Raw genomic sequence first — 14,628 nt, forward strand, 5'->3', positions numbered from 1 at the left:
TCGTCATAAATCGGGAATCGAGATATAGTACAAAGAGAATGATTTAAAATCATATCTCATATGATATCTAGAATGGAGGAATATATGATCCCTTATCTTAAGGACACGCATATCTGATAGGATCAGAGTTGACAGCGGCTTTGGAAAGCTACGATTGCAGATCAGGATCTGAATCATACGCATAATAGTTATTAGACTTATCCAAGTGGGAGACTGTTGGATTAGTGTCTAAGTCCATAACTATTTTGGTATGTACTTGACCCGATGGTGCATGGTCCTTTTGGGTTTCCTTCACCAAAGCAACTTGATAGGATGAATTATGGAGAGAAAGGATTAAATATGATTTATTAATATATTATGTGAATAATATATTAAAGGAGAAATCATATTGTTTAATTAATATTAGTCAAGAATTAATTGGTAATTAGTTTTGTGACTAAAAGAGATTAATTAAACTTAAGGGACTGGAATTGTAATTATAAGATAATTGCAATATGGGCTATGGATTGTCTTAAATCAAGGAGTGGACGAATTCTATGGGGAAGCCCATAAGAAATCGTCCAAGGCCTTAAGGAAAGGGATCCATGGGTTGCTTAGGGCTTAAGCATCCAAATTAGGGTTTCCTTGTTAGATAACCCTAATAGCCTCACTATATATACTTCCCTTATGACCCAAAAACGTGGTGAAGCTTTCTTCTAGGGTTAGAACACATTTTAGGCAGCCTCCATCCTCTCTCCTCTTCATCCTCTTGCTTATGGTGTTTGTGAACCATTAGAGGAGTGACATTTGTGACTCTATGCTTTCTAAAGTCAATACAAGGAGGAATTGAGATTGTTATTGCTATATAACAATCAAGGTAATATCTTAAACCCATTCTTATGTTAATATGATTACTTGTATGCTAGCATTAGGGTTTATAGTCTTGGATAACTTGCATGTACAATAGAGAAACCTAGATCCAAGCATTAGGGTTTGTATGAGCACATAGGATGTTCTTATGACCTAAACCCATCAGAAAAGACCATGTTCACTAGCCCAAGTGGGACCTTTGCTTATCATTGGATGTCATTCAGGTTATGCAACACACCGTCGACGTTCCAAAGATGCATGATGGCTATTTTCCATGATATGGTTGAAAAGTTCATGGAAGTTTTCATGGATAAATTTTCTGTTTTCGGGTCTTCTTTTGATGATTGCTTCTCCAACCTTGAATTGATGCTTATAGATATGAAAAGACCAACTTGGTCTTCAATTGGGAGAAGTGTCATTTCATGGTCAAAGAAGGGATTGTCTTAGGACATAAAGTTTCAAAATCAGGGATAGAGGTGGATTATGAAAAGTTTGACACCATAGATAAATTGCCACCTCCAACAAACGTGAAAGGGGTAAGAAGTTTTCTAGGCCATGCAGGATTTCACCGTCGATTTATAAAAGATTTTCCAAAAATTCCTAGGCCATTAACCCAACTTCTTTTAAAAGATGCCACATTCGAATTTTAAACAAGGTCTTGAAGCCTTTTAATTATTAAAAGAGAAATTAACAAATACCCCGATCATGATCCCCCCAAATTGGAACCTCCCATTTGAGCTCATGTGCGATGCTAATGATTTTGCTGTAGGAGCGGTCCTTAGACAAAGGGTTGATAAGCACTTCCAACCTATATATTATGGAAGCAAAACACTAAACATGGCACAAGAAAACTTTACTACCACTGAAAAATAACTTCTGGTTGTTGTTTACGCTTTTGACAAATTCCACCCTTAATTAGTTTTGTCCAACACTATTGTCTTTACTGACCATTCTGCTCTTAAGTATCTATTTGCTAAGCAGGATGCTAAGCCAAGATTGATCCGATGGGTACTACTCTTGCAAGAAGTTGACATCGAGATTAGGGACAAAATGGGTATGGAAAATGTGGCAGCCACTCACCTCTTGAGATTGAAAAATCCGGAAATGGAAAAATTGGAAGAACACAAAATTGGAGATGATTTTCCGAAAGAATATCTAATGGTGATCGCAGGGGAGGAGCCATGGTATGCTGATATAGCGAACTATTTGGATGGTGACTATCTTCCAAAAGGATTGACTCATCAACAAAAGAAGAAATTATATTTTCAGGAGTCAAATACTCCTTTTTGGGACGAACCATATCTCTTTAGAAGCTGCACGGATGGTATAATAAGAAGATGCATATTCGGGAAAGAAAGTTTAGAAATTTTGAAGCATTGTCATAACGCACCCACCAGAGGACATCACAGAGCACATTACACGACAAAGAAAGTATTTGATTTGGGATTCTATTGGCATACAATTTTCAAGCAGACCACCAAATTTATTAAAGAATGTGATTCGTGCCAACGATCGAACAACATTTCTTCTCAAAATGGGCAGAAGCACAAGCCTTACCAACAAACGATGCTCGTATTGTAGTAAAGTTCTTAAAAAGATTGTTTTCTCATTTTGGTGTACCAAAGGCACTAATAAGTGATCGGGAACTCAATTTACAAATGAAAAACTCGCCAAAGCGTTACAAAAATGCGGTGTACACTATAGATTTGCATCACCCTACCATCCGTAAACAAGTGGGAAAAACTAAGTCACAAATCGGATATTAAAAATGATTCTTGAACGATCGGTCGGAAGCAACAAGGAGTGGTCAGAAAAACTAAATGATGCGTTGTGGGCATTTCGAACCGCCTTTAAAACACCTATTGGTACTACACCTTATAGGTTAGACTTTGGTAAGAATTGTCATTTTCCGGTTAAAATTGAACACAAGGTGTATTGGGCTTTGAAGACTTGTAATTTTGAGTTAGCCAAATTACGAACCAATCGTCTAATGCAAATGAATGTCCTAGCAGAATTTCGAAATGAAGCTTATACAAGCTCATTGATCTACAAAGATAAAACCAAGAAATGGAATGATTCTAGGTTGAGAGGACGTAAGGAATTTCAAGAAGGGAAAAAGGTTCTCCTTTTCAATTCAAGAATGAAGTTTTTTCCCGGGAAATTACAGACATGATGGAACGGTCCGTTTATTGTGATGCAAGTATTTCCACATGGAGCTATAGCGTTGATCACAAAAGATGGCATTGCTTTCAAAGTTAATGGACATCAGGTGAAACATTATGAATAAGGGATGCCAAATGAGGAAAAAGAAGGAGAACTTGTGAAATTGGAGGTAGCCGCCATAACATACAACAGGAAGGGGTCCGACTCATGACTCCCCAAAAAGAAGTGCTTGTAGGAGGCAACCTGTGATTTAGATTTGCGTTTTTCTTTCCGTTTCTTTTATTTGTTTATTTTATTTTGTTTTGTTGATTTTTCATTTTTCTAAATTTCTTTTTTGATCTTGCAGAGAGGACAAGCATGGAATAAGTGTGGGGTGGAAGTTTTCATGAATTTTTTTTCCAAAAATAAATTATTTTATTTAAAACGACGTGGTGATTTCACAGTTAAAATCCAGATAATTTTCACTAATAGACCACGATGTTGTGACCTAAGCACGACGTGGTGAATTTTTATATGTAGTCAATTTTAGGGTTTTTAACCTAAAAAGATTTACTTCTCTTTTTTACTTCCATTCCCACTCTCGCCGTGTTTGAAGCCTCACAAATACCTGCTCCATTTTTCTTCTGATTTCGAGTTTTTCAAAGGCAAAGCTATGATTTTTACATGTTTTAACTGCTAATAATCACGTATTCATGCGTCTATGGCATCGATTCACTACTTTGAACTATTATTTAGGGTATCTGGTAAGTTAGTGTTCTTAATTTGATTCAATTTGGAGCTGAATATGGATGTTTTTGCTATGAATCTTACACTAAAACATGTATTTTGATAGCCTAAGCAAACCCATGAACTTGATTTGAGTTGAAATGGTCTGAATTCATTTAGATTTTGAAAATTTATTCTGACTTGTTCGGCGACCACGGTGTGGCGAACAAGACCATGACGTGGTAACTGTTCAATACATTTTAATTGCCTAATTTTTTATTCTAATCTAGATTTAGTTGTTATTATTGTATTGTTTGATGCATGTGCAGATCATAAGGGGCAGAAGCCAAAGGAATCAAGCCCAAAGGATTCGTCCCGATTTTCCTTGGTGTTCTTTTCCAAATGTAGTCACACCAAAAGTCATGGTATAATGGAATGACAAGTTGTCCTGGTTAAAAGAAAGAAGAGTGCATAATCCAGTTGAAATCAATTGGGGTTGTTGGATGCGCTTGAACCCTACCTATTAAAGGCTTTTGACGGGGTGCAAGGGCGATTGTTTGCATGGGCTGGAAAAGAGTTTTTCGGATACAAGAGCCAGTTTACAAGGAGCTATGTGTAGACTTCCTGGATACTATTCGGTTCCGCAAGAAGAAGGGAATTCATGATAGGCAAAATATCACATTTTGTTTAGGAGGGAAGCGGAGGGAGTTGCGTTTGACAGATTTTTCATTAAGAATCGAGCTCTATTTACCATCAGAAGTGTATACTGAGTCCTACACTAAATTTATTGCTCAGTGTCTCAATTCTAGTGAAGAGTTCAAAGAAACCAATTACTAGCACACCATCGCCAATTTGGTCTACCAATCAGGAACTGCTTAAGAAACTGACCTCCGGTCACCAATCTTTCGCCTCTTGCATCATTTAATCACTAACACTGTCAATCAAAGGCGAGAGGGAGGATAAAGTCCTGAGTCTCGATGTATTTTATCTTTAGAGCCTTATTACTCCAGGGGTACTTGCGTAGATTCCTTGGCATGTTGTCGATTTTCTAGCCAACCAAGCAGGGAAGTAGTGTCAGGGGACGCCTTTATACGGGGGCATGTTGATCACTTGATTGGCCAAGTCTTTTGGGGTTTTCCAAAAAAGGGATGCCATTATGCTAGTTGTGGAAATGGGTAAAGATTTTAGCCCCCTTCATTTCAAAAGGGCCGGTATAGTGATTAATGATGGGGTTGGTTACTACTCAATCCCAAATGACAATCAAAGGTAACAACCAAGGTGAAGGGTGAGTCAGAGACCCGCCGATGTGGAAGAGGAACCCCCCCCCCCCCACACACACACACAGTTATTCCTACTGAAGATGAGTTACCGATGGATCACTACAATGTTTCTGTGCGTCGATATCAAGATAATGTGGGACGAGGTGTCAACTACACCAATATACACCTTGATCTACCGATGCAACATATGAACATTCAACTCTCAAGTGCGTATCTGGTTTCATATCCATACATACCAACCTGGATGAACTTTGGGCGGAACAACATGGTGGAGCCGGAGGAAGTGGAGGTGGATACGAAGAGGAGTGATTTATCCTTTTATTTTGGTTGTTTGAGTGGTTTTTAAGACAATGTTATTTTTACTTGTTTTTGCTTGGTTTGTTTGATTTTTTCGTTTTCTAGGATTATGGTAATATTTAGGATTTAAGTATTTTGTTTGGTTTGTTTCCTTTTTATTATTGTGTATTGTCTATAGATTTTGCAGAAGTTTGAGTTTGATGAGAGGAGCATGTTTAGAGAGACTTTGATGAACTTAAGTGAGGGGATATGAATACAACGAGATAAGCGAATTTGAGCATAAAGCGCATTTATTTGATCACAAGAGCTGAAGAATCACATTTTTAGAAGTTTATATCATCATTACTGACCAAAATGTAGTGAAGAAATCTGCTTTCCAAACAAATTATGCACTTTTAATGCATACCACGATATGGTCACTATTACCATGACGTTGTGAAGATACAGCAGACGTATTCCATTCGTTGAATGCCAACCACGACTTGGTCCCCATTACCACGACGTGGTGATGGTCTCAAGTTCAAATTTTTATTACTTTTCCTACACCTAATGAAGTACATTATTTCTTTGTATTAAAGATCCATTCCAAAGCAGTCAAAAAGTTCTATATTACTACGACGTGGTGACAATCTCAGGTTCATTTTTCTCCCTCTTTACCTTTATGTTTTTCATAGCATGCAATGGGGACATTGCATAAAGTAACTGTGGGTAGGGGGTTGATTACATTAGAGTACAAGCATTTGATTTTTACAAAAATTGCTAGCTTTGACAATATGCATTCACATAAACTTGAAATAATAGTTTAATTTAGGGAAATCTAGCCATTTTGAAAATTTTTGCTAGTATTATGTGGGATGATCCGATGAGAGCCCAATAGTGTATTGTGGCTTCCCATTCTTAGTGAAAAGTCATGAGATATGAAAGATAATCTAGTATTTTGTACGATGTGATAATTTTTGCAACGCATACCTGAAATCTATCCAGGAGAGCTTATGTAGTCATTGCACTTACACTAATACCTCTAACCAATAAAGGTTGAAGTTAAGCTCCATTCTTAAGCATGTAGGATTTGAGCGAAAAAAAGTGAGAAATAAAAAAATTGCAAAAGTTGAAAGAATTTTGGAGCTATCAAAGTAAGAAATTCAAAAGATCAAAAATTATGAAAAATCAAAAATTGAAGATACCAAAATCAAACAAGAAGGTGTTGAATTCAAAGAAATCGACAAACAAGTATCCAATAAGAGATGAATTCCAAGAGCTTCATTGTGGTATCAAAGTTGTAATTTTTTCTAGATCATATCTATTCTTGGTTAGCTTAACCAAAAATACCTTGAGGTTAAGAAAGATTTTTGAGGATGGATTCAGAGGGTTGCAAAAATAAGTGTCGTATAAACTAAGGAGTGAAGGTTCATAAGGATTGTGAGTATTTAGGAATGAGAAGTTTTAGGAATTATAGACATAATACATGCATTGCGGTCTTGGGATAATGGATGAGTTTTAAATGGATTGTTTTATGCGATATTGGTAAGTTAAAAATCAGTTTTCATAGGAGCAAGCAAAGATTAAGCGTGCGGCAATTTGATATGTGTATGTATGTGTGTGTGTGTGTATATATATATATATATATATATATATATATATATATATATATATATATATATATATATATAGGAGGAGTAGGATCAAATGAGAACACTAAAAAGGTTGAGAACGCGAGAACAAAGTATATTCATTTTTTATTTCATTTATTCATTTGTGGAGAAATGATATATTTTTACGCCTTTAATTTCAATTAAAGATAAAAAAAACATATTCATGTTGATTGTGCGTAAAACTTTATCATTTCTCCACAAATGAATAAATGGAGTCACAAATGAATATACCTGTTCTCGCGTTCTCAACCTTTTAGGTGTTCTCATTTGATGCTTTCCGTGTGTGTGTGTGTGTGTGTGTGTGTATATATATATATATATTACATCATATCTTAATATTTTGAGCCATTTTTATGCTCATTGTAGGAAAAAAGATACTTAATCTATTATATGTTGTGTTGTAAAGGTGAAAGACATGCTCAGGAGCGAAAATGAACGAAACTGGAAGCTAGGAACTTGGATTAAGGATAAAATGAAGAAAAGTATCCTTACCATGACATGGCTTTTTGAATTCTCCCGATGAACCTCGAAGACTTGCTGATTACGTGATAAACCCAAAGACCATGTTATGATGGACTTGCCACGACATGGTGAACCGACTTCGAGAAAAATATACATATAAGACGCATTCCTCCGGAAAACTAATTTTCGTTGGAGCTTTAGTTGACTTTTGAAGGCTAAGAACGTTATTTGGAAGCTTGGAGTTGCAGAAGATTGATTAGAAGCTTGATTTTGAGAGATTTAAGGCAAAACTTCTGATATTTACTTATTATTGTGTTTGATCATGGATTACAAGTTGAATTTCATTTTTACATGTTTGTTTGCTGAAGTTACGGGCTAACTACCCTAACTTTCGTTTAGACAAGATTATTTGCTTATTTATGAGTTAATTTATGGATTGGATTATGTTAAGTTGGTTATTTGTTATGTTAGCTTATTAAAGAATCTCTCTATGCTTATGATAACTACTTTTATTTTTTATTGTTGAGTTTAATTAAGTTTGCATGACCTTTCATTTTTCATTAACTTGAATCTTATGATTTTGTGAATTGCAAAATTGTAGGACTAGTGTTTTGACCAAAACCTAGGGTTAAATAGAAAAGTGGGTAAGTAAATGTAGGAACTAATATATGAGGACCAATCATATAATGAATTGATTTAATAAACCAAATAGATCAATCCACTATAAGTCTAACATAACTCGAACCGAACACTAGTAAATTTGTTAGTTTATCCGCTTGATGACCGTATGAATGAACTTATTTGTTAAAGGATTAGGTTAGTGAACATTAATGTGTTCATCTTAGGAATCGATAACCAACGAAGAATTAATCCATTGCACTTCCATTAAATTAACCATAATAGCAAGTATATCGAATCTAAATAAAAGTCTCTCATTTACCTTGATTAAAATCATCTTTTGTGTTTCTTGCTTTTAGTTTTTCTTTTTGTTTCATTAGTTGATAATTAGTTTTTTTCTAAGTTTTAGTTTGATTAATTAAGTTTCTAGTCTTGCAAAACTATAGAAAAACCCCTTTCTTTTATTAAATATAAATTTAGGTAACTTAGTAGATAAAATTAGCTAGTAATTATGTTCCCTGTGTTCGATACCTGCCTATTTATGCTATTCTATTTTCGACTAGGTACACTGCCTTAGGAGTTGTAATTAGTTAAATTAGTTGGTTAAAACTAGTGCATAATTATTCCATATCAAGGGTTATTGTTAAAATCCTAATTCCTGGTGCATGCCACATAATAAATAGCGACGCGACCAAGTGTAGGTCGCAACGCGAATCCGCTTAAAGCCCAAACCCTAATTCTTGGGCCTTGAGCCCTATATAAGGTCACCAACTCCTTGGTTTTACCTCTTATTAGCCTCCTTTCCCCATAATATCCAGAGTAAGAAACCCTAACCCTCTTTCCTTCCATCTTAGAGTGTTTGGATGTATTTTTTGATTCTTGGTGAAGATGTAAGGTGTTGTTGGTGTCAAGAAGCAAGATTTTGAGTCTTTGCAGCCATTCAATCATATTCCTGACATTTTAAATCTTCAAGTTTTAAACCCTATATATTTTGCTTAGTAGATTAAGGATTGTAAGCATATTTTGGTCCTTTTAATGATGTTCTGATGGAGTTTGTAAAGCCACAGGTCCAAATGTTGTATTTGATGGTTTTCTGGACCCACTATGATGAAAAGAAATGGTTGTTATCTTGCCATTTGGTCCATGCATGAATTTAGTAGCAATTTGGTCCATATTTGACATAGGTTTAATAAAATACAATCTCACTCGTTAGTTCATTTATAAAATATCAATTTTCACTTGATCAATAAACATATTATATTTAGTAATTAGTCATTTATAATTTTACTTATTACTTATTAGTTATGTTCAGATACTTAGCTCATCTCCAATGGACCGTTAAATTTGTGTTATTATACAAAATTTTATTCCAATGGAACGGTAAAGGGACCAACATTTTTGTGTAAATCAATTTTGATCGGTATATATGCTAATGTAATAATCACTACACCAAATGTCCTTTATGCTTTAAATATCATTTAGATTAATTTTCATTTTAACTTTATCAATATTATATGAGAAAATTATTAAACTAGCCAAAAACGCTAATTACTTGTCTATTTTTAGTCAAAAAATATCATTTATCTCAAAGTAGCCACCGAAACCGTAGACGATTAGGATCGTGTACGATCAACAACCCTGTGTCTGCGGCCAAAAAAAAATAAACTGACTATTCTTTCGGGGCAATAGACTACTCTTTTATGGCCCGTCTATTCTTTCAGGGCCCATCAACCCATAATATATATATATATATATATATATATATATATATATATATATATATATATATATATATATATATATATATATATATATATATTTTGTGATTAGGTAATTTCTCCTACATTTTCCTTCGTTTTTCCTATTCTTTTCTCTCAATGAAGTATTCAAAGAACAATTAAGTATGTGTCGATTTTTGATATGATTTTATCGTATTGTTAATTATTAGTAGGTTTTGTAAATATAGTTTTTTTTTATTAAAAAAAAACCTTAAGCTTCATATGAAACCTATGGTGTACAAGTAAACAATGAACATTTTGTGCATTGTTTACTTGTACATCGTAGGTTTCTTGTCGAAACTGTATTTTTTTAATATATCTACGGTTTGAGAAACCGTAAGCCATCGAGAGAATATTGTAGGTTTCTAAATACCTACGATTTTGATTTAAAAAAAAAACAAAATACACTTAAAACGAAACCGTAGGTTTTAGGGTGAAAGGGTAATCGATCCTAATTGCCTATGGTTTAGGTGGCTATTTTGGAACAATTGCTAATTTTTGGCTAAAAATGGGTAAGTAATTAGTGTTTTATGCTAGTTTAGTAATTTTCTCATATTATATTATATTTAATTAGATTTTTATTTTATAACCATTATATTATGAGAAAATTGCAAATTTAGCCAAATACACTAATTACTTTGTGGAAAATAGCCAAAAAAACGAAATTGCATTTTTAGCCACTAAAATCACAGATGGGTATAATCCATCTGCGATTTCGCCATACCATCTATGAACGTACAAGTGGCTAAAGTATAGACGTGCTTTAGCCACTTGTACATTCGCAGTTGGTTTTATTTTTCGTTGTATATTTACCCCTTTTTCAGCCTAAAATCGCAGATGGACTATGTCCATCTGTGATTTCCTCTCCTTTTGAACTGCGATTTTGTGATTTTTTTATCATTTTTTTTAGTTTTGACTATGAAATAAATAGGTTTGACTATAAAACAACCTTATTATATATAATTTTTTTCAATAAATTATCATTTTTGTTGTTATTTTTTTTGGAAAATTTGTTTAAAACATTTCTAACAAAATTGTCCATGATAGCTCTAAGGAAATCGCAGAAAGAGAGTTTCTCCAAAAAAGAGAGTGAAAATGAAGAAAAAAATGTTTTTATACTAGATCCCACGAAATCGCGGATGGACTTCACAAAATCACAGATGAAAGGGCAAAATCGCAGATGAGTTTAATCCAACTACAATTTTAAGGGCTATTTTTGTAATTTGAGTTTTTTTGGATATTTTCCATAAAGTAATTAATGTATTTGGCTAAATTTGTAATTTTCTCTTATAATCTTATACTAAAACATATTACTCATATCTTGAATTTTAAAATATATATATATATATATATATATATATATATATATATATATATATATATATATAAGTTACAAAGCTTTTTGTACAAATCAATTATGCATAAATAATTCATTAATAAATGACAAAAGTTTGAACACTTGAATTAAGGAAGTAATTAAGAAATTCAATTTGAAGCAAAATAAAATTTCAAAATATTAAATTCATATATTTAAATTAATATATATTTCTTAAACTAGACACAAATATTAATTAATTTACATTAATAATATAAACAGACAATATAAATATAAGATATAAACATAAATATTTTATTGAGTAAATTAAATGAATGGTCCCTATGGTTTAGGATAATTTACGCATTTAATCCCTAACTTATTTTTTTAACTCGGAAGGTCCATATTGTTTGTTTTTGTTACACGTTTAGTTCCTGTCTTACCTAAAAAAATATTTTACCCTTGATTTTTTTAATTTATTTAACTAAATACACCCCAACCTCACCCCTCACCATATCTTACATACCCCCATCATTTTTTCGTATTTAAATAATAGTCTTTTTAGATAAGACAAAAACCAAGCGCGTAACAAAAATAAACAGTAAGGACCAAGTACGTAACAAAAACAAACAGTAGGGACTTTCCGAGTTAAAAAAAATAAGTTAAGGACCAAGCGCTCAAATTACCTCAAACCATAGGGACCATTCATTTAATTTACTCTATTTTATTTAAAGGTGTTAATTTTTTATTGCATAATAATTAATAATAAAATCAAATAATTATTTTCTCCTAAGAAACTATTCGCTAAAAATAGGGGTGTGTATGGGGCGGTTTGGTTCGGTTATTGGTCAAAACTGAACCATAACCATTATGATTGGTTAATGCATTTTGGTAGCCATTGGATATGGTTAATATTGGTTATGGTTAATGGTTTTCGTCGGTTAACGGTTTTGGTTAATGATTAATATTGGTTAACCACAAATGTTCAAATTAATATAAATGGAAAAAGTATATTGGCATAAAAAGTGAAAAGAGAATACAAAAAATTCCTCGACGCCAATGTTTATAACCTAGCTTATAGTAATAGAAAAAATGTGTGCATTTGATACTCAGAGTGAGATAACACATGGTCACATATAAAATAAAAAACATTCAATAAAAAATATAAAACATTAAAAAATAAATTGACATTAATAATTTCATATATTAATAATTGATATTAACATTAAAATAAAGCCAAATATTTATACATGTTCAACGCGATTAAATCAAAAACTATAAAATAAAGGGAAAACTGCAATAAAGTCCCTACATATTGGCCTCATAATCGATTTAGTCCTTATATATTTTTTTTATTCAATTAAGTCCCAAATACCGGTAATCGTATTCAATTTAACCCTTTGACCCGGTCAACAGGTCATCCAACTTTCAAAAACTACATTTTTGGCCCAGATTTTAAAATTTATTACAAATTTGGTCCAAAATTTACACTTTTTGCCTAGATTTTAATTTTTTTTACAAATTTGATCCAAAATTTTACCCTTTTTGCCCAAATTTTACAATTTTATTATGAATTCATCATAACTTTAGTTTTTTTTACAACTTTTTTTCTCAAAATTTGTTTCTAATATGTTTTTTCTTTATAAACTCATATTTATACAAAAAAAAAAATATTTTCACATAAAAATCTTATTTTTTCTATATAAAAACTTTTTTTAAAAAGTTTTTTGTATATAAAATATCTAGTTATAAAAAATAGGTTTGGATTATTTATCTGATATCTCTTAAAAAATTAATTAATAAATTAAAAGTAACCCTAAATTATAAAAACATGTTTGGATTATTTGTTCTTTAATCACATTTGTATGAAAGTTTAAACTAGTTACATTATATATGAAAGTTTAAAATATATATAATATAATAATATTATATTTTATTCGTAAGATTTTTTTAAGAAAAAAGTTAAAATCATAACTTTGATATATTTTTTATAACTTTTTAATAAATATATTATCTAAATAAAACATATCCATTCATGGCACATGTCCGATCTAGGTTGTGATTTTTTATTGTGAATCAACCTCTTCTTACTTGGATTATTTATAATCTTGTATTTCCTTTATTTTTTAATGTCTGTTATATAGAATACCGGTTGCAATTTATTATCGATAAACATGTTTTTATGGGAGTGAGAAATGACCAAAAATACAATAACAACATAAATATATAAAATATTATAACTATCAATAACATAATAGAATACTTTAACTAAAGTTCTAAAAAATTTACACATGAGTTTGGTTAAAAAAAATTACTCAAACACCTGAAACATGCTTGAGTTGAGCTTCACAAGGAAAGTATCACAACCTACTCAAAACACATGATGTCGAAATTTTTTAATAAAATGTTTTTTTTTCTATGAACTACGATTAAGAACTGACATTATTTTTCCTATAAATGTGATTAAAGAACAAATAGATAATATTAAAATGAGTGTAAATAGTTTTTGACAAACTATAATTTAGGGTTACTTGTAATTTTTTTAATTGATTTTTTTTAAGAGAAATCATACAAATAATCCAAACCTATTTTTATAAGTAGATATTTCATATACAAAAACTTTTAAAAAAGAGTTTTTATGTAGAAAAAATAAGATTTTTATGTGAAAATATGTTTTTTTTTGTATAAGTATGAGTTAATAAAGAAAAAACATATTGGAAACAAATTTTTGTGAAAAAAAGTTGTAAAAAAACTAAAATTAGGATGAATTCATGATAAATTTCTAAAATTTAGGCAAAAAGGGTAAATTTTGGATCAAATTTGTAAAAAAATTTTAATATTTAGGCCAAAAGTGTAAATTTTGGACCAAATTTGTAATAATTTTTGAAATCTGTGTCAAAAATGTAATTTTTGAAAGTTAGATGACCTGTTGACCGGGTCAAAGGGTTAAATTGAATACGATTACCGGTATTTGGGACTTAATTGAATAAAAAAAATATATAAGGACTAAATCGATTATGAGGCCAATATATAGTCAAACATTCATATTATGTGTTATCTGGATTTAAAAAAAAAAAAGTCAATTACTCATATATATTCAATGTGATTAAGTAAAAAATAGTAAATAAAAAAGCCAAAAAAAAATACATTCTTAATATATCACAAAGTCAAAAATAACCAAAAACTTAACTTACCTAGAATTCTTGATTGTAAAGTCAAAAAAACCTTTGAATAGGTCTATAAAGTCTCTGATTAGGATTATGAGTGTGAAGATTAAACTAATTGTGAATAATGTTTAAAAATTATAGAATTAGTCAATTAGGAATTACAACTTAATCAATAATCTAACTTAATGCATGATCGGAAAATTGTGTGTGTCTGCATGATCAGCCTTTGATCGCTTGATTGTTGGTTCGTCTCATAATAAGTGAGGATTAATGAATTATATTTTGAAAGTTTAATGAGTCTTAAATAAGTTTGACTATATTATTTTATATATAATCTATCAT

The 14,628-nt window shown here is 31.4% G+C and overlaps 1 protein-coding gene across 1 annotated transcript; it reads left to right on the forward strand.

The window, feature by feature from the left end:
• The first annotated feature begins 2,617 nt into the window (after positions 1-2,617).
• LOC111877845 (uncharacterized) lies at positions 2,618-3,022 on the forward strand. Its single transcript, XM_023874348.1, has one exon. It carries the CDS (start codon positions 2,618-2,620, stop codon positions 3,020-3,022), a length of 405 nt encoding a protein of 134 aa, XP_023730116.1.
• Positions 3,023-14,628: the final 11,606 nt, after the last annotated feature.

The sequence above is a fragment of the Lactuca sativa genome, chromosome 3 (genome assembly GCF_002870075.4).
Source record: "Lactuca sativa cultivar Salinas chromosome 3, Lsat_Salinas_v11, whole genome shotgun sequence".
NCBI classification, from domain to species: Eukaryota; Viridiplantae; Streptophyta; class Magnoliopsida; order Asterales; family Asteraceae; genus Lactuca; species Lactuca sativa.